Below are 20,817 nucleotides of genomic sequence, written 5' to 3'. Positions count from 1 at the left end.
TTTAAAATAATTTAAAATATATTAAATTTTCCAAAGGCAGACTTTGTTTGAGTAAGGTGTCTCGATTAGCTAACTACAGGTCACTGAAGGAGAACAGTCCTTAGAAAGGAGCAGTATTCGTGGAGGGGTGGGGCGGACACTGGCTCATCAGTCCGATAGGGGGAGAACAGCCAAGTCAGACTTCATACAGGGGAGGGTCAGCTGACGTCATGCCAACGCCAACTCTATACACAACTAAGGGGGCATCACAACTGTTTAACTTAAGTACTATGGTTTTTAGATACCATCAAGGAACACACAGTTGTACCTTAACATCTGTTGAGAAAAATACAAATAAATATGCTAATGAAAGGCAAACAACTGACAACTCAGCCATCTGAACAGTCATGCAGTTTGGGAATTTGTGGAACCTGGCATAGAGATTTGTTGTCTGCACATGCACACCATTATTTAGAGAGGAAAAAAAAGCCAATTATAGTGTCTCGGTTAGGAGCACAGCCTCTGAGTCACCTGGACTTTTAGTTAAGCTAATACCTCTAACCAGAGACTGCTCCATGAAAATTTTGTCCCACTGGTCAGAAGGGAAATAGAGGGAGGAAAGACTTGCCAACATCAAAGCCACTCGGACACAACAGAAGAGAACTCCAAACAATGCCACCGTTGCAGCTGAAACAATCAGAAGCCACATCTCCCTGGAGAGGGAGTTCAAACCCCTTTGCCACGGCAGAGAGGGTCTCTAGGCCTAGTTTAACTCAATAACTGCACTTTGAATCAAAACTACTAGAAAGAGTTCAAAAGTGTTGTCTAAAAGTGGACTGAAGATTCAAGACCAGGTGCTGTGGCTAGGGGAGTGGAATCCCCTCCCCTATGACCAACTGTCATGTGGCCTTGGGAAAGGGACCAAGACTAGTCCACTGCAATCTGGTTTTGCTACATTCTATTCACAGTCCCAAAGAGAAATTGTTTTGCTCCAAGACCAAATGTTTGGCCCATTATTGCAGCTACTCCTTTGCCAGGGAGATTTATCCAGCTACAGAGGGAACAGGTAAGACTAGGTAGCGTTGTTTAGAAAGTCCTGTATGTGAGGAACTCTTTCATCTTCTTGGGGATGGGCAGTGCCAGCACTTGGTAGGTGGTGAGGAAACTCCGCAGGGCTTTCCGGCATAAGTGCTTCAGTGATGACAGGACCCGAGGAGCCGTCCAGAACTGGACATGGCCATCCCTTGTCCTGGAACAAGACAGAAACCAAGGCATGAAGACAGACCTGGGAGAGACAGGTCTTCCTTGTGATGGACAGTATTGTTTCTGTTCTGACGTGCACTGGCGGGACTCCAGCAGTGCAGTGTAGCCCTGACTGTTGGAATGGACTTAAAAGCTGTGGTGCTGAATAATTAAGGCTGCTGAGAGGGTTATAAGAACGCCAGACACCTCTGATACCAAAGTGCTATCTCCATCGACACAACCCTTTCTCACTCATACTACGGGTTCAGAAGTAATGGGGGAGAATGCCACCTGCTGAATTATAGATGGGCCCTGTGAGACAGGCTCCCATATAAATGCTACATCATCTCCCTGTAGGATCCCCGCAGGCCTGCTCCATTAGTTGTCATGAACTGTAACCCTTTAACTGCATTTAGATTAAATATTAAGAATCAGTGATAAACCTGTATTGGCAGAAGAGAGTATCAGAATTTTATGTAATCTTGGACTTCCTTAAAGCCTTCCCCACAGGCAAGGAAATTTTAAATGCTTTCTTTCCTTCAAGAGCTCCATGGCCTACACTTAGCAGAAACTGCTGCCCATCTGTGCAGCTAGCAGACACATACCCTGTGGCAATAACTCCACCATGTGGAAAAAATGTGCAGCAAAGACCGTTGGTCATAGGAGCAAATGCAATTGGAGTTTTCAGTTCCAGGGCCCAGATCCTGAGGAGTCTGGATGAGAGAGAAAAGTATGTTTGCATGTTAGCAAACCCGGGCCCAGACCCCTAGGGAAATGCGACAGTGACTAGCAAGCATGTGCTCTGAGGCCACATGAAGAGCTTCTCGTTACCTGTCATCCGCCACTGTGGCCAGGTAGAGGCCTTCAGGAGAGAAGCACACAGATCTCAGGGAGCTAATGTGGACATCACTGTCGTCCATTGGAGGGTCGAGCTGGGTGTGGCTGAGGAAAACAAGAGGACAGTAAGCCCTGGCCAGCTGGCTCAATGGGTAGAATGTCTTCTCAGCATGCTGGGGTCACGGGTTTGACCCTTGGTCAGGGCACGTATGAGAAGCAACCAATGAGTGCACAACTCAATGGAACAACTAAGTGGAAAAAGTTGATGCTTTTCTATACCCCCTCCCTCTCAAATCGATGGGAAACTTTTTTAAAAAAAGAAACGAAACTGGACAGCCAGCCTGGAGTGATGGCCACTATTCACCCTTCATCTTCATCCCCAGGCCCGCGACCAAACTACCCAGCTATGGAAAGGCTTGGGACGCATCCTGTACCCCATACAGAAAACCTTGTGAGTTGGAGACCAGAAAAGACCAGAGAAAAGACATTTCCTAAGGCTCCGTGTCCCATGGAGGGACTGAGGGTTGCTAACACTCCCTGTGCTAGTTTCCTTATGCAAAGTAGGTCAGGCCTCGCTTTAATGCCACAGTACAAACTGAAAGTCTTTTTTAGGCTGAGATGCATGGTAATTATAGGACTACTATTATTTTCTTCATAAAACAACAGAGATAAAGGAGAGAAAAACACAGACCAAATTTGTGAGAACATGAAAATTCATTTTGGAAATAGCAGTTTCAATAAGAGGATTGTTCTGAACTTGTGACTACAGTTATTAGTAAATGGAAAAAAAGAGTCACTTGAAGTTTCTTAATGATGAATCCAAAGAAGTACAGTCTCACATATCAGGAGAGCTGAAGGCACTTGGGTCTAATTTGAGAACTTAATTGACAAGGAAACACTATACCACGCTTAGAATAATCATTGATCACACTGTCTTTTCCCCAGGTTGTCCCCTCCCATTCCCCAGACTTGAAAAGGGACATGTCTAATCCAAGACAGGTTTTTCATCAGCTACCCCACAAGGAAGTTAAGCAGGGATTCGGTCCTTACTGGAGTGACCTCAGCCTCTCTCCAGTGTAAGGGTCCCACATGATCACGTTGGTATCGTAAGAAGCCGTGACAAGCAAGGCAGAGTCAGGGGAGAAGTCACAAGAGACAACACTGCTTTGGTGGCCCTCTAGCTTCCGGATTAATGTGTAGGACCGCATGCTCCAGAGAAAGACCTGTGGGAAGTAACAGGTGCCTGGTTAGGAGCGGAAACAAAGGGCTCAGAATGTAAACAGTGAGTGAGAGGCAAGGCCCACCTCGGGCCTCAAGGCCAGATGAAGCCACCTTCTCCACCCCATTTCTCTACAGCTCTTCCAGAATGTATCACCTAGGCTTAAATAAAGTAACAGTTCTGAATTCTTGTGGTGCCTAACCAACGGACACGCTCAAGGCATTTACTTTAAGGAAGAATAAACAGGGCTAACTAACCTCAAACAGGGTTAACTAACCTCCCAAAGACTGCCGCTAACATGTATCAGCAGAGGCTTCTGAGTTCAGCTTCTGAACCCTGCTTGCAATCATGCAGTATGTGCGCATGAAGACCTAAGTCGAAGGCTATCCTGTCCTTTCATTTAAAACCAAAAACAGGTCAGAATTGAACCCCAGGGCTACCTACAAAGCGGGGGCACCCTGCCGTGCCATGTTACACCCTATGCATTTACAGGACCATGAAAATCTGCTCACTTTAAACCTTTGTGAAAATCATTAAAAACAGGATTTTATTTTAAGAAAATTCTCACTTTCATGCACTAAATAGTGAATTCTTAATTCTTTCCCAAGTCAGTTGCAGCAAATAGCTTCATGCAGATATAAAATTCAAACAAACTTCCTAAGTTGTTCCTGAGTTTCTAATACTTTTTAAAACAAGAGGATTTGAAGACAATGTTCAACAAGTGGCTGCACGTTTTATGATCTGAAGTGGAAATTCTAATTGGGTAGATCCCAATTAGACGGTTCAAAGGAAATCTGGATCCATGTGTGGGAAGACTCCCAGGGGAAAGGAAATTTTTAAAAGCACCCCTTTATGACTGACCAGGCGGTGGTGCAGTGAATAGAGAGTTGGCCTGGGATACTGGGGACCCAGGTTTGAAACCCCATGGTCGCCGGCCTGGGTGCGGGCTCACCCGGCTTAAGTGTGGGATCATAGACATGACCTCGAGGTCACTAGTTTGACTGCAGGCTCACCAGCTTGAGCATGGGATCCCAGACATGACTCCAAGGTCACTGGCTTGAGAAAGAAGTCACTGGCTCGGCTAGAGCCCCCCAGTCAAGGCACATAAGAGAAAGCAATCAATGAACAAGTTATGTGACACAACAATGAGTTGATACTCCTCATCTCTCTCCCTTCCTGTCTGTCCCTCTCCTCTCTCCCTCTTTCTCATTAAAAAAAAAAAAAAAAAAGCACCCGTTTAGCATTTGTACAGACAATAGGCTTCTGACGAGGGCAGCAATCTACGGAAACACCTCCTCTCTTGGTTCATGTCAAAGTGCAAATCAAAAGGGAGGTACGCAGGAGGAGGTCAGAGCCCACCAGCATGCCTTCTGCTGGGGCTGATTTGCAGGTAGATTTTGCAGACACGTGGCTTATCTACCTTCTCACACACAAGGTGGCTCCAGACTCCAGGTCCTGTGGAACTGAAGCAGCAGAGACGCACCCAATGAGTGAGACTCACCGACTTTTCTCCAGCGGCAGAGCAGAGCATGCTGCAGTCTGGGGAGATGGAGCAGCAGTAAACCCACTGCAGGTGGCCCGATAACACCTGAATCTGTTTACCTGGCAAAGAAAAGGAGCAGAGTGTGAGCTGTCTCAAAAGCACAGAGCAGGAAGACTGAAAAACTAACTGGTAGTGATGGATCACTCACCCAGTATATCCACCTAGGTCGCCATCAATGGAGTCCTGACCCCCACTTTTTAATGCAGAGGAAGAAGTATGACAGACCTTGTCACTCAAACATCTGAAGTCTATTAATACAATACTCTAGCACCCAAGGGAAATCACTATCTACCATTTCACCAAACGTCACAAGACCATCAGGACAAAGGTGTACCCAGATCAGGTTTGACAGAGCCCTTTGACAGCAAAGAACATTGTTTTCAGGTCCCCCAGCCACCTCAATTACTTTGAAGCATCCTTCCAAATTTGAGAGTGTTTATCATCAGTTCTCTCGGTAATGGTTTCCCCCTGATCACAAGAACCCCACTCCACACCCTCTTTCTCCTTCCCCCTTGCCAGGGTGTCTGCATGAGCAGTTATTTGGGCCACTGCTCTGTAGTCAGGCAAACTTGGGTGAGAACCCCGGCTCCACTGTTTACTTAGCACATCACCCTGAGTCACTCATGTAATCTCTCCAGGTCTGCTTTTGGATAAGACAAAATGTCCATCCACAGGGAAATGAATGCATAAAGGGAGTAACAAGTCCATCCACCCTGTTAATTCAGATGAAATTAAGAATCTAGATTTGCCCTGGCTGGCTAGCTCGGTGGTAGAGCGTCGGCCCAGCATGTGGAAGTCCCGGGTTCAATTCCCGGCCAGGGTACACAGGAGAAGTGCCCATCTGCTTCTCCACCCTCCCCCTCCCCTTTCTCTCTCTCTCTTCCCCTCCTGCAGCCAAAGCTCCGTTGGAGCAAAGTTGGCCCGGGGGCTGAGGATGGCTCTATGGCCTCCACCTCAGGCACTAGAATGGCTCTGGTTGCAGCAGAGCAACACCCCAGATGGGCAGAGCACTGCCCCCTGGTGGGCATGCCGGGTGGATCCCAGTCAAGCACATGTGGGAGTCTGTCTCTCTGCCTTCCCGCTTCTCACTTCAGAAAAATACAAAAAAAAAAGAATCTAGATTTTCTATGGAGTAATCTTTAAGGAAAAAGAACAAGATCCAGAAAAAATATGAAGACTGTGATTCTGTCCTTGTGAAACAATGACCCCAAAACCCATAAATGTTACAGTGTGAGTGTCTAATTAGGATTATACAAGTATAAGCAAAATATCAAAATATGGACAGGACTAGAGAAGATTCGTTACAAGGTTACAGAGGGATTATAGCGGAATTTGATGGAAGGGAGAATGAGAAGGAGGATGAAGGTTGGGTGGGTGGGGATGTCAAGCCAAAATAAAAGGAAAAGGAATAAAATCATTTTTAACAATGTATATGGTCATTTATATGTATTTATAAATTTGTGGGTATAAATGTTTTTAAAGTCAGTCACGGTTTCTTCAGCTACCAAATACGAACAGTACCCACCCCTGGGTAGTTGTGAGTGCTGAGTAAATTAAGGCAAGTCATGGAAGACAGGACCCATGATTCATTCCCCTCCTCTCTCTGAAGAGCCCTAATCGTTGGTCCAGTCCATAATGCCCACTCTCACCCTAAGTTCCCAACCAGCAAGTGATTTCCAAAGCCACTTTAAGGACCTTTCTTAGATGGTGACAAGCTGCCTCTGGACACACATTAAAAATGGCGCTGCCTCTGAGTGACCTTCCCAGGCAGCAGGCCTGGCTCGGCGTGTACGGCTGCAAGTCCCACAGCAATGGGCAGCACCTACAGAGCCCTCTTAGTGATGAGATGTGTTCAGACGGGAAACTACACACATCTCCTCCTCAGCTGTTCTGACAAATTATTGGGCTCGTTTCCAAGAGGGAAAGAAACAGGTCGTCCCCTCTCACAGTTTGGTCCCTGTTCAGGCATGGCCCAAGCAAGAAGAGTACTGCTCGCTGCCTTTACCTTACTGGGGATGAGTGTGTCTCTTCACGAACTGTCCATGTCACAGTTTCCTCCTTCTACCTCCCTTGGGGGGTGGGGGGGAGGATGTTCTGCCAATGAATTCCCTCCCCTAGGTCACCTTACCAGTTAAGGATCAGCACCAGAGATGTGTGGGACTCTCTGCTGAGTTGCTCCTGTATACCCTTTGGCTGAAGATAGAACTGCATAAAAGTGGCCCCCTCTGGCCTGAGAGAGTTCTTCCAGACCTAGATTGTACTTCACAGAGAAACTCTATTGCTAACAGGAAGTACCCTAGACCAGTGGTTGTCAGCCTGGGGAGATGCTGACCTCCATGTGGACACTGTGCAATGCCTGGAGACATTTTGGTTGTCATACTGTAGTGGATGCTACTGTTGTCTAGAGCAGTGGTCCCCAACCTTTTTTGGGCCACAGACCGGTTTAATGTCAGAAAATAATTTCAATGACCGGCCTTTAGGATGGGACGGATAAATGTATCACGTGACTGAGACAAACATAAAGAGTGAGTCTTAGACGGATGTAACAGAGGGAATCTGGTCATTTTTAAAAAATAAAACATCGTTCAGACTTAAATATAAATAACATGAAAATAATGTAAGTTATTTATTCTTTCTCTGCGGACTGGTACCAAATGGCCCACAGACCGGTACCGGTCCACGGCCTGGGGGTTGGGGACCACTGGTCTAGAGGGTGTAGAGGTAAGGGACGATGCTCAACACCCTAGAATGCACAGGACAGCCCATAACAAAGAATTATCCTGCCCAAAACATCAATAATGCCATGGTGAAAAAAGGTATTCTTCATGAAGTATTTTCAATGGAGGTGACACCAATAGTGGCAAAATTTGGTTCTATTGGTAAAAAAAATAAAAAAGTCTTACTTTTTAACATACAAAGCATAAATACACATTCACTAAAATCTTCAAGGGGTGAAGGGCAGTTATTAGAAAAAAAGCTTCCCAAAGAAGCACTAGTAGGAGAAAAGATTGAGAAAATGACATTGGTAAAGTAGAGAAAGGGGCAAATACAGTATCATAGGAGTTCCATGACCTCCATACCATGTTTATTCAGGTCCCAGATGCGAAGAGTCTTATCCCGAGATGCAGAAACCAAAATCAAACTGCCACTGGGTGTGAAGCTCAGATCTCTCACAACGTCCTGGTGGCCAGAAAGATTCAAAAGCAGGAGCCCTAGGGTGAAAGCAGGAGCACTCAGGCAGTGCAGAGATGGCACCCAGTCTGCCAGTCACAGCTACACTCCTTGTCCCACTTAGGGGCTGGTGGCCCTTCAACCCCATTAGAACATGCACAGGCCCTGGCCAGTTGGCTCAGTGGTAGAGTGTCGGCCTGGCGTACAGAAGTCCCGGGTTCAATTCCCGGCCAGGGCACACAGGAGAAGCGTCCATCTGCTTCTCCACCCCTCCCCCTCTCCTTCCTGTCTGTCTCTCTCTTCCCCTCCCGCAGCCGAGGCTCCATTGGAGCAAAGATGACCTGGGCACTGGGGATGGCTCCTTGGCCTCTGCCCCAGGCGCTAGACTGGCTCTGGTCACAACAGAGCGACGCCCCGGAGGGGCAGAGCATCGCCCTCTGGTGGGCGTGCCAGGTGGATACCGGTCGGGCGCATGTGGGAGTCTGTCTGACTCTCTCTCCCCGTTTCCAGCTTCAGAAAAATACTAAAAAAAAAAGAACATGCACACAGGCCACCAGCCAGAAATGACCTACCTGTCTGCACCTCCCAAATTTTGATCTGCCCATCATTGAGCCCCGTAGCAAGAATCAAGCAAGAGACGTCCGGTGTTTGGGGATGGTGGCGTGCCCAGAGCTTCCTGCTGGGTGGAGAAGGCCATGGGCTGAAGGCCAAACCCCAGACAATCTGCCCACAGTCCAGAGTCTTCTCCTTTGGGCTGCCTCGTCCTTTTGTATCATTTTTGCTGCTTGGGCTTTTGGCTTCAAACCCTTTAGGGATGCTGGGAGGAAGCAGAGAGTTCTTCTTGAGTCTGAAATTGTCACCAAATCAACCAGCTTCTCATCCTGGGTATCTAAGACTTTAAAGTCCTAGAGACAAACTGGCCTTTGGTGAATTCTAGGACTTTAATTTTTAGAACTGTGTAACAGAGGATAACTTGGCCTTGGCTCGTCCCATTTGTGAGAGCCCTGCAATGGGGTAGCCTGCCTGTGGGAGAGCCAGATCACAGATGCTCCAGAGAGCCACACGCTTCTTCACAAACTTCTCTCAGGTTTTGGTGCATGGAAGGAAAGACGCACTCCACTCCCCCACCCCCAAAACAAGTATGCTGTGGGTCTGGAACCAGGACAGAACTGAGAGCCTGAATATCTGTCTGCAGCTTTCTTGCCTGATGGCACCCCCATCTCTAGCTTTAGAAAACCCCTGAGAAGCAAGGAAATAAACCCTTTTCTTGCCAACACACTTGGTACCCAATGATTTCAGCCTTCACTCACTATGTTCCAGTCAATTAACATGGCTCCATCATTTACTTCCCTGATGGTATGTCCAGCATAGGAACCAACCAGCAGATAGTCAACAGAGGGGAAGAACCCACAGAACTATTCAGGGGTTCATGGAATAACCAGACCCTCTCCTTTTATATTTTATTTAGGACCAGATAAGCTAAGTGAGGCTCGGTCCCTAACATACAGGCCCTTCTACCACTCTGCCTCACAGACAGTATCTAAAAGGCATGAGCAATTAGGCAGCCTGAAGTTCAGCTAGAAAACCAGAAGTTTTCCTGCCTGCCGTACACTTCATCAGTACAAGAAAGAAGACCTACTTTTTCATGTGACCCTGACCTACTCTGGGGCGTATCAAACTAGGGGAAGTGAGGATGATCAAACTGGAACTCGGTTCCATGAGAAACTGGACCTCTTGATGTATTACATTTGTTCCCAAAAAGTAAGTCAATCAATTTTTGTCCATTCTGTGGTTGAAATATATTGAAAAATTTTAACCAAGCTCACCTATAATATTAGGAGGAACTGAAGCAAGGGTAGCCTCCTTCAGCTCTAAAACTCTATGAGTCTAAGTCACAAACTGGCTAACTGTGCCTAGGCCAACAACAGCTTGTTTTTATAAATAAAGTTTTTATGGAACACCATGCTCATTGGGTCACCTACTATCTATGGGTGCTCTGATGCTATCACAGTAGAGCTGAGTAGTCTTGAAAGGGACCATATGGCCTGCAAAACCCCAAATGTTTAGCTTCTGGATCTCTATAGATAAAACTTGCTGACCTCTTGGTCTAAATGGCCTAATTTTGTTATTTATATCTGAAATGTACTCTTCTGACAAAACATCTGCAGGAGATAATGAATGTCTTTTTCGTCCACCCAGACGCGTCCCCACACATGTCCCCATACGTGTTGCTGAGTTGCAGACCTGCCTGGCCCTGGCACAGGGGCCCATGTTTGCCATCTAGGGAAGAAGCATATAAAAAGCAGACTATGGGGAAAACTTTGTAGAACAGCTTGGTATCTCCAAAGTTACATATGTTTTACTTTTTATAAAATCTGAATGTCTGTATTTGATTTAAGGGATATTTTTATAGTTACTTTATTTCAAAGAAAGTAAGCCACATTTATATATTAAATTATTTTAACACCATAAATTTAATTTCTCTGGAAAAGAGATACTAAAGTCTCCATTTTAGGAGTAGAGCTGACTTTCCTGGGTTCCCACAATCAGGGGCAGACCCAGAAGAGGACATCAGTCTTGGGTATCCTAGCCTACTGCTCAACAGGTCCCCTGAACTCCGAGCCTGTCAATGTATATATTAAGGTATGAGCTATACAGGAGCCAGGGAGACACAAGCTCGGGAAGGTAACTAAGGGCAAGAGAGATTCAGGAGGAGCTTAACTTCATCGAAATTAGTTTCTAAAAATTTTACTTCCTAAATGTAGTACAATTATTTGCTCAATATGAAAAGCACATATGATTTTTAAAAATGTAACACTCCTAAGAACATAAATGTCCCAGATTCCTCTCTTTTTAAAAAACTTAAAAAATTATTTTAAATTATAAAAATAACAGAGAAATGTGGGAAAATTTTGGAAATAAGGCAATTAATAGTTAATATGGGAAGACTATATTTACCTATAGGAATGTATATTCACACAGGAGTGATTTTCAGAAAAACAACCGATTTTTAATTTGATGCTTTTTAAAAACTTTTTCAGACTATAAATTTTTATCAGACTTAAGTCTGAATGTGAAGTTAAGTGGGTGGATCAATAAACAATAAATGACCTTGGCATTACCATAAAACTGATTATAAAAGGAACTTAAATTCATAATAAAAAAAACAATCTTTGACAGCTGCAAAAATATATAAAAATGCCACGATGTCGTTAAACCATTCTCTCATCACTAGATTTGAAGCCCTTTCTGATTTTTCAGTACCGTATAATTAATTTCATGATGAAAATCAGTGTATGTAAACAGATGACCCTACTTCTGAGTTTCCTAATCGCTGGAAGAATATTTTAAGGCCTTTGAAGCCTATTGCCAAACAGCCTTCCCTCCAGAAAGTGCACAGATTTATACCCCCCCACACCCCGTCATGCACAGTGCCCATCTCACCAAAGTCTTATCAGGATTACCTATTATCAAGGTGATAAGGCTCAGACTAAATTTATAAACAACTTAAATCTAATACACAATTTATAAGAAATGCCTAAAGCAAAACAAATGAAACCCTCCAGGGCAGGGGCTGTGTTGCTTTATCTAGGATTCTCAGCCCCTAGGCTCAGTTTCAGGCCAAGATTTGCAACAAATCTTGGCTGAATACAGATGCAGGCAGAGTTGCCCTGGGACATATGAAAAAATGCAGAGGCTGGACCATCCAACTAGGGGGGAGGGGAGGCTTACAGCATTCAGCCCAAAAAAGAAAAATATCAAAAACGAAATGGGGTCGATAATGAAAAGATAAATACCCAGTTTTAAAATGGGCATAGGGTCAGAATAGACAAATGTCCAAAGCAGACATGCAAAGGACCAATAAGCACATGAAAAGGCACTCCTCAGTAACCATGAGGATATGCAGAAATGCTGCCACAACTCTGTGCTGTAATCAAAAAGGCTGACCATAACAAGTGTTGCTGAGGGTGAGATTTCAAAAAACTCACATTGCTGGTGCGATTGTAGAATGGGGCGGCCACTTTGGAGAAGTCTGTTAATTCTTCAAACAGTTAAACATAGGAAACATGTAAAATCACAAAAACTGGTACATAAATGTTCACAGCACCATTGTTCATAATAGCCAAGGGGTAGACAACCCAAATGTCCACCAACTGATAAATGTACAAGCAACTTGTGGTATCTCCATACAAGGGAATATTACTGGCAATGAAAGGTGATAAAGTACTGATTCATGCGTCAACATGAATAACTGGATACATTATGTTAAGAGAACAAAGTCAAAAAAAGAGTACACATAGGATTCAATAAATATGAAATGTTCACAAAAGACAAATCAGTAACAACAGAAAATAGATTAGCAGCTGCTCGGGCCTGGAGAGTAGAGAGGTTTGGAGTGTGCTGGCGTAACGATGTGAATTTCTTTCATGGGTAATGAAAATGTTCTAAGATTAATCATGGTGATAAATGTACTTTAAATGGGCAAATTGCATGGTGTGGAAATTACATCTCAGTAAATCTGTTTTTAAAAAGTTGGGACGACCATACTTTGATAAAATTTTCACATGTACAGCGTGTGGGGTTCTGGAAACCCCAATGATCTGTTCTTGAACTCTTCTGCCATCTTCCCTCTCCTGTTCTTGGGCAGGAAAACCCAAAAAGAGTAGGGGGTAATTTGGGGTGCCAGAATACTTACAAATGCTCCTCCAGCGGCCAGGGGATCAGCTTGACAATGCAGTGTCCTTGGGACCAAGCAAACCAGGAGCCGTCGGGGGAGAAGGCCACACTCCAGGTTTCACAGCTGGACTTCCAATCAAACTGGTGGGGGCGCCCGGGCTTGAGTTCTGCCAGCAGCAGTGGTTCCTCTGAGACGTGAGACAGCATACTTCAAACAAGCACCCTCACTTCTCTCACCACCTCCCTGACTCAGACACAAGGAAAACCACTCTCTCCCCAAGGCAAAGGGTCACACTGGAGAATCCTGGGAGGGAAGTGTCATTTAAATGACCTGAGGCAATAACAGAAGCCACGGGCCACATTCCACCGTGGTTACTCAGTTCTGGCACTACCCTCTGTTGGTTAACCATGACTCAGAGTAACCTGGGGAGGGTAAGCCCAGTGAATGGAGGCCTCATCTGTCCATGAACGCCTCAAGAGGAAGAAAGGAGGACCATAACAGTAACAGACCCGGCAAGGAAATGTTAGATGGTACAGATTAAGAGACTTTCACGTATATTTAAGTTCTTTTCAAAAGAACTGGGAAACACGTGAAAAAATGATTAGATGAAACTCACAGGCATCTTCCCCATCATCAGTAAAACTACAATAAGTGGTTAAGCACTTGCTCTCTTTTTATAAAAAATTTTATTTATTTATTTAGAGAGGAGAGAAAGGGGGAGGAGCATCAACTCCCATATGTGCCTTGACCAGGCAAGCCCACGGTTTTGAACCAGCGACCTCAGTGTTCCAGGTCGATGCTTTATCCACTGCGTCACCACAGGTCAGGCCCTGCCCTGCTTTCTCTTGCTGAAACCTCCCGAGATGGCCTCCCACTTCCATCTCCCCTCCACACATTGAAACCTTCATCCCATCTTGCCCAAATCTTTTACAAGACTCTCCCAATTCCTTTTCCTGCCTCCAGGGACCCTGCTAAAGCTAAATCACATCACATCTCCCCTACTTCTTTCAATGTTCCAACTGCCTGCACAATAAAGGCAGCTGAGCCCAGGCTCCCAGCCCATACCATCAGCTCCAGCTCAGTTACATCTCCCTGAACACCACACTCTGGCCACACCAGGCGTGCCCCGAGTAGCTCCTGCACATTCACACCCGGACTCATTTTCTGCTTGCAAGAATCCCACCTAGATCAGAACTGAGAAGCGTACCCTGATCTCACACTATCAGAGCAGAAAGAAGTCCCACTCAGATTTTCATTCTCTCATGTAGTAATTGATTTCCCTCTGCCCGATCCCCTAACCTGAATGTAAGCACCCTTGTTTGAAAACACCAAGATGACTTAATCTTCGTGTTAAATCTTACTGTCGGCCGGGTACAGTGCCTTGTGAAGAGCAGGTGCTTCCTTATTGACCGGAAGGGCAGTTCCCTGGTTAAATTCTCTACTCCAATGGAGTACCTCCCTGAGTTTCTCAAAGGCTGATGAAGCTCATGATTTAAAGGCCTTCAGAACTGATTTTCTGACCCACTAGGATTGTGATACATACTAATATAAATATTGGCTTCCATCCTGAATGAGGTCACTTCCTGATATGTATGTTCCATTTTAATAGTTTCAAGACTCTGACCCCTCGGTAGCTGTTACCAAATAAATACTAATTTAACCAGCCCATATTTCATGTTTTGGGACACATCTTTATGTCCTCTCACATTCTGACCTCCTTGAAAATCAGGATGTGTCTTACAAGCAATGACTTTTCGTAATTAAATAGGCTGTATTTTTTTTCTCAGTGATACATAATGGCAATCTGATCTCTATCTTTTTTTATCTTGCCAGAGGAGGGGAGGCAGAGAGACAGATTCTAGTGGGCTTGCCGGGTAGATCCCAACCCGGATCCACCGGGCACGCCCACCAGAGCAGTGATAGTCAACCTGGTCCCTACCGCCCACTAGTGGATGGTCCAGCTTTCATGGCAGGTGGTAGCAGAGCAACCAAAGTATAAATAAAAAGATAGATTTAACTATAGTAAGTTGCTTTATGAAGATTAATTCTGCCAAACTTAGCGAAAAGCCGACATAAAGTACTTGGTAAGTAATTATTATTATATGTGTTAACTTGCTGTAACTGCTTTATAAATTTTATAAAGTAAAGTTACTTCCCTACTTTATAAATCACCATTACTGTGGAGCTGGTGGGCGGTTAGAAAATTTTACTACTAACAGAGATACAAAAGTGGGCCGTAGGTACAAAAAGACTACCCCTGCACTAGAGGGTGATGCTCTGCACATCTGGGGCCATTGCTATGTTTCCACAGCCATTTTTTAGCACCTGAGGTGGAGGCATGGAGCCATCACCAGGGCTGGGGACCAACTAGCTTGAGCCAATCATGCAATGGCTGTGGGAGAGGAAGGGGGGGAGGGGGGGAGAAGCAAATGATCGCTTTTGCTGTGTGACCTGACTGGGAATCGAACCTGGGACATCCACACACCGGGCTGACACTCTACCACTGAGCCAATGGGCCAGGGCTTCAATCCCTATCTTGAATTCAATGAAACAGAAGGTAATTTTACATAAAGATGAATATATGTATATGATATTTATATACGTACATACAATATTTTCTGGTATATGCATTGTAGGAAAACATATGGGTGTATCTTGTTTTATAAAATAAGTGTTGCTGAGAACTGTCTTTACATAGAATTTTAGTAAATCCTTAAGACTTTGGTGGCTTTGCTATTCAAGGAAGTTTCCTTTATATTTATTCCATGAGGTTCTGTATGTAAATCTAGGTTTTAAAATACTATGTCTAAGTCGGCGTTCGTACAGAACCTGGTAATTCCTCCGAGAAATCTGTGTTTGCACGTGTGATCCTCTCACTGAGGCCATTATTTGTCTGTAAAGGCATATTCCTCTGGATGTGCACATTTGCATGGAAAGAATCTTCTACTTTTTATTTTACATCCAAAACAGGTCTCTTAATGCTATGCAGCAGTCCTGCAATAGTTTCTTCGCTCTTGTTACTTTTAGATATTTTCTTATAGTGGCACAGCCCTAATCCATTAATGCCTCCTAACTGTAGCCCAGTGGTTCTCAACAGGAGGTAATTTTGCCCCCTGGAGACATGTGGCAAGGTCTGGAGACATTTTTGTTGTCAGAGCTAGGGGTGGTGCCACTGGTATCTGATTGGTGGAGGCCACAGTGCTGCTAAATACCCTATAGTGCATCCAACAGCCCTTCCACATTAAATCGTTTCTGGCCCAAAGTGTCAGTAGTGCCGAGATGAAAAGTCCTTTTCATCAGTTGACCCCGATGAAAATTTCTTTATTCCATCCTGACAATACCTACACTTGGTTCACTCCCTCCACAACATGCACACTATCTAGCCTTTGGACACCATGGAGGCTCTACACAATATTAAAATGGGTCATCCTCAATTTCTCTTTTCTTAACCTCATAATCCAAACCCATTAGCAAGTTCTATCAAATCTGTTCCCAAAAGATTTGGCTAAACCTAATTTCCCTTCATTTCCATGGTTACTACTCTATTCTACACAACATCACGTCTCACTAAGTAGCCTTCCAACTGTTCTCCTAGCTCCCACTCTGACCTCTACCATCCATTCTCCTCACCTCCCAAAGTCATCACTTTCAATCACTCTTAGAATAAAATCCAAACTCCTAACCCTACCCTGAGTCTTGCAGAAACTGGCCCCTGACTTACCTCCCACCTGGGCTTCTATCTCACCTCTCTCAACTCCTTCACTGTGCTCAATTAGTTCCAACCTCAGGGCCTTTGCACCAGCTATGCTCTTCCTCAGCAGTTCCTCTCCATGGCTGGCACCTTCTCTTAATTTATTGAATAGGTCTCAGCTTAAATGACAACTCTTTCAAGAGCCTTTCTCTGAGCCCAAGCTAATCTCCCTTTCTTTTCTTTTTCTTTTTTTTTTTTTTGGCAGAGATAGAGAAAGTCAGAGAGAGGGACACACAGACAGGAAGGGAGAGAGATGAGAAACATCAATTCTTTGTTGCAGCTCCTTAGTTGTTCCTTGATTGATTTCTCATATGTGCCTTGACCAGGGGGGACTACAGCAGACTGAGTAACCCCTTGCTCGAGCCAGAGACCCTGGGTTCAAGCTGGTGACCTTGCTCAAACCCGATGAGCCCACGCTCAAGCTGGCGACTTCGGGGTCTCGAACCTGGGTCCTCTGTGTCCCAGTCCAACACTCTATCCACTGCGCCACCGCCTAGTCAGGCCTTCCTTTTTTTTTTTTTTTTTTTTACAGAGACAGACAGAGGGTCAGAGAGAGGGATAGATAGGGACAGAGAGACAGGAACGGAAAGAGATGAGAAGCATCAATCATTAGTTTTTCGTTGCGACACCTTAGTTGTTCATTGATTGCTTTCTCATATGTGCCTTGACCGGGACCTTCAGCAGACTGAGTAACCTCTTGCTCAAGCCAGCGACCTTGGGTCCAAGCTGGTGAACTTTGCTTAAACCAGATGAGTCCGCACTCAAGCTGGTGACCTCGGGGTCTCGAACCTGGGTCCTCCGCATCCCAGTCTGATGTTCCATCCACTGCGCCACCACCTGGGCAGGCCTTCCCTTTCTTTTCTTTACAGCACAACCACTAATGAGATTATTAACTGTCTTCCCCAACTAGGACATCAACTCCATGGGAAGAGGAGGGACCTTGTATGTTTATCCTCAGTTCCTAGCAGGCAGTCAGTAAATATTTGCTGAATAAATATACATGGCATACCTCTTTACATATAAGTGAAATGAACCCCTTAAACTATTATGATGCCTATGCCAAACATTTCACATGAAATGCTTCTTAAATGTGAGCCATACCCAGATTTCACACTCTATTTCTGTGATTTGGGGATTTAATCTCTTGCTATTTCCAGCTCAGGAATCCAGGAGCTAAAAGAAGAAAGAACCCAGCGATTCCTGTCTCTTCTTCATTTCTAGAACTAAGGAAATTCTGAAGGGGCCCCAACTAAACTTGGCTGCTGGAAAAGAAAGCCATAATTAGTGCAGAACTTAAAAAACAACAACCAAAAAACAGAGCCAAGTGGCTGCAGCTTCAGCTGGGCTTGTACCTGCCACGGCCCTTCTTGGTGAAAAAGACCAGGGTTTTCTACCTGGACACTGGCATGTGTATGAACATACAGGCTGAACAGGGACGTATTTATTATGGGCCTCTCTGTGAAAGGAGATTCGCCTTACAGAGATGGAAGCGATGACTCCAGCCAGCAGGAAAGAAGGTGATTTGTGCTGCCTCAGGATCATTACATTAGATGTTCCACCTGCCTGGAGGATGCCGCCCGGTGGGCCTCAGATCTTTGCCTGGCTGTTCCATCTTGCCACTCAGGGCTGGATGCTGATGTCACCTTCTCAGAACCCTTCCTGGCCACACAGTCTAAAGTAGCCCAGTCATTTTCCTCTCATTCCATTAAATTTTCTTTGTAACTAGCACTCATCCATCTTTTCTTGACTTCACTTGTTGTTTTTACCTACTTATTGTCTATCTCTTCCCCATTCCTATCCCACACTTGCCTATGTTCACTGCTATTGGGCTGTGCTGTCCAATTCAGTCACCAACAGCCACATGTGGCTACTGACCATTTAATATGTGGCAGTCTAAGTTAAGATCGTGCATACATAGTATGAATAGTATCCTGAAAAAAAAGGCCCTGGCCAGTTGGCTCAGTGGTAGAGTGTTGGCTCAGCCTGTGGATGTGCCAGGTTTGATTCCTGGTCAGAGCACAGTAGAGAAGCGCCCATTTGTTCTCCACCCCTCCCCCTCTCTCGCTTCCCTCTCTTTCTTTCTCTCTTCCCATCCTGCAGCCATGGCTCTAATGAAGGGAGTTGGCCTCAGGCACTCTGTTGAGCAATGGAGCAAGGCCCTAGATAGGCAGAGCATTGCCCCCTAGTGGGCATGCCCGGTGGATCCCGGTCGGGTACATGCAGGAGTGTGTCTCTGCCTCCCCTCCTCTCACCGAATTTAAAAAAATATCTAAAATGTATCAGTAATCATGATTACATTTTGAAGTGGTATTTTAGACATGTTGGACTGACAGGTAGTTTTTAAATGAATTTCACTTGTTTCACTTTTTTTTTTTTTTAACTGCAGCTACTAGAACATTTTAAATTATACATGTGGCTCACATTGTATTTCTATTGGCCAGGGCTCTGGCCTACAGACTGCTGCCTTCTGGCACATAGCAGACACTCAATAAATATTTGTTGAATAGATAAATGAATTCTAACCACTGCTCTAAAGATATCTACTGTTGTCTATTGTAATCCCATTACAATAAGCTTTATTCAGTTTTAAAAGAATGTAAAACTCGCAGGCTATTTTTTTTTTTAACAGTAGGTTGGCAGCTCTCAACAGCTCTGCCCACACCCCAAAACACAGTCGACAATCATTAGGGGAAAAAAATCAGAACTGGAAACATATTCCTGCTAAGAAAAAAAAAGAGAGAGAGAGAGAAAAGGGAGGCTAGCTACAGATCAGCTTTCGGATTTAACTATAAGGAGTCAATGAAAACGACAGCGGAAGCTATAAAAAGATTCACCTAAGATTCAAGCAAACAGTAAAGGCCATTTACAAAGAGTTCTATGGGCAGCACAGTCTCTGAAAAGAAAAGCCCTTATCTAGATGGGAAGGCAGAGAGAGTTGCCTCTACACCTTTTATTGAATGCCTGACTCCAGCAAACAAAGAAATGTCATTTCCCAAATTAAAAAGTTACACCACCCCAGGGAATACCGGGGACTTCAACGGACCCACCCACAATCCCTGCCCCATCAAACAAGCCAGGGAAAACAGACTGGCAACGACAACCCCAATCCTCTGGATCAGGGCAAAGCTTGAACTTCACCCTGAGGACGACAGCGAGGTTCCGGAGCACACTGGGCCTTAGGCCTTGACCCCCTTCTTAGAATTTTCCCTGTGGAAGCTGCCTCTAAGCATGGGGGGAGGGGTGGACACAAAAATTAGGACTCCCAGAATAAACCCCAAACATCAAAATATTTATATAAGGTGGGGTTTGGGGGGCAAGGTGGTTGGCAGGGTGAATGAGGGGCATGTCTTGAGGTTCTCTGCCTTTATAGAACAAGGACACCATTCCCACGGAGAGTGCGAGTTCACCTGGGCTGGCTCTGAAGCATATCCAATATTCCCTGACTTCCACACCGTCTTCGGATGGCAGCTGTTGACAAGGATAGGGGCAAGTGTGTACTTCACCCACCAGCGTCCCCCAAACTTGACCTGTCACACAGGCCACCAGGGATCGGCCCCACCCCACCCCACGGATCACTCTCCACTGAGAGAGGCTGGAAAGAGACAGATTACACCTAGATGGTACATACGTGTTTACTTTCGCGTTTTGTTTTGTTTTTAATAAGAATCCCAATTTTATGACTAGGCAAGTTCGGGAAGCTCCAACCCCCCCCCCACCCCCCCGGGCAGGTCCTATTATTAATCCATTCTGCAGATACAAAACTGACACTTGGGTGGACAGGGGTGGTTCGTCCTCGCCCGCACAGCTTGCAAAGGGCAGAGCGGACTCCCACCTAGACCTGCGAGCGCGGCACCTGGCACCCGGGCACCCACCCCTGTGGGCACCACCCCTTTGGGGCTCGGCGCCCCCAGCGTCCCACCGGGCCCCGGGCGCCCCCCACTCTCCCAGGGGCTGGGGGTCCCCGTCACGCCGAGGCCCGTTCTCCCCCAGTCCTGCCGGCGGCGGGGGACGCCGTGGCGGCCGCTGACAGCGAAAGTGAAACAAAGCTGGGCACCGGGCACGCACCCCGCCGCCGGCCCGCGCGGTCGGCCCAGGCCGGCGCCCCCGCCGCGTCCTCCGGCCCCGGCCGAGCCGCCCCCGCCCTCCCCGGAGTTCCGGAGCCCCGGATACCCGGAGCCCCGGCCCGGCCACTCACCTCCCGCCTCCATGGAGGACGCGCGCGGCCCCGCGGCAGGCGGCAGCCGCTTCAGCCGCCTCAGCCCCCCGGGCCGGCGGCCCTCATTCCGTCTCCGCGCCGGTCCCCGCCCCGGTCCCCGCCCCGGCCCCGCCGAGCCCGCCGCCGCTCGGAGAGGCCATCAGCTGCTTCCCGTCACATGGCGGCGGGCGCGGGCGGGGTC

General features: G+C 46.1%; 1 protein-coding gene across 2 annotated transcripts; it reads right to left on the bottom strand.

Annotated features, from left to right (window-relative positions):
• Positions 1–575: 575 nt before the first annotated feature.
• Positions 576–20,771, bottom strand: WSB2 (WD repeat and SOCS box containing 2). Of its 2 annotated transcripts, XM_066260476.1 has the most exons (9): positions 20,616–20,771; positions 12,688–12,856; positions 8,564–8,808; positions 7,901–8,032; positions 4,779–4,879; positions 3,109–3,281; positions 2,053–2,163; positions 1,827–1,934; positions 576–1,228 (listed from the first exon to the last, which is right to left on the bottom strand). In XM_066260476.1, the coding sequence occupies exons 1-9, from the start codon at positions 20,626–20,628 to the stop codon at positions 1,066–1,068; spliced, it is 1,215 nt and encodes a 404-aa protein (XP_066116573.1). In that variant the 5' UTR covers positions 20,629–20,771; the 3' UTR covers positions 576–1,065. The 2 variants fall into 2 exon arrangements, with proteins under 2 accessions (XP_066116573.1, XP_066116572.1); XM_066260475.1 differs by lacking the exon at positions 20,616–20,771 and having other exon boundaries at positions 12,688–12,890.
• Positions 20,772–20,817: the final 46 nt, after the last annotated feature.

The sequence above is a fragment of the Saccopteryx bilineata genome, chromosome 2, assembly GCF_036850765.1.
Source record: "Saccopteryx bilineata isolate mSacBil1 chromosome 2, mSacBil1_pri_phased_curated, whole genome shotgun sequence".
Lineage (NCBI taxonomy): Eukaryota > Metazoa > Chordata > Mammalia > Chiroptera > Emballonuridae > Saccopteryx > Saccopteryx bilineata.
Note: the sequence above shows the minus strand (reverse complement) of the source record. Positions and strands in the feature narration are given on the sequence as shown.

Coding starts and splice junctions, on each gene's coding strand:
- WSB2 (XM_066260475.1), bottom strand. CDS start 12,875: ATGCTGTCTCACGTCTCAGAGGAACCACTGCTGCTGGCAGAACTCAAG. Junction 4,880..7,900: donor CTGGGACCTGAATAAACATG/GTATGGAGGTCA, acceptor TTTCTTTGCCAG/GTAAACAGATTCAGGTGTTA. Junction 1,229..1,826: donor GGTGGAGTTATTGCCACAGG/GTATGTGTCTGC, acceptor GTCTTGTTCCAG/GACAAGGGATGGCCATGTCC.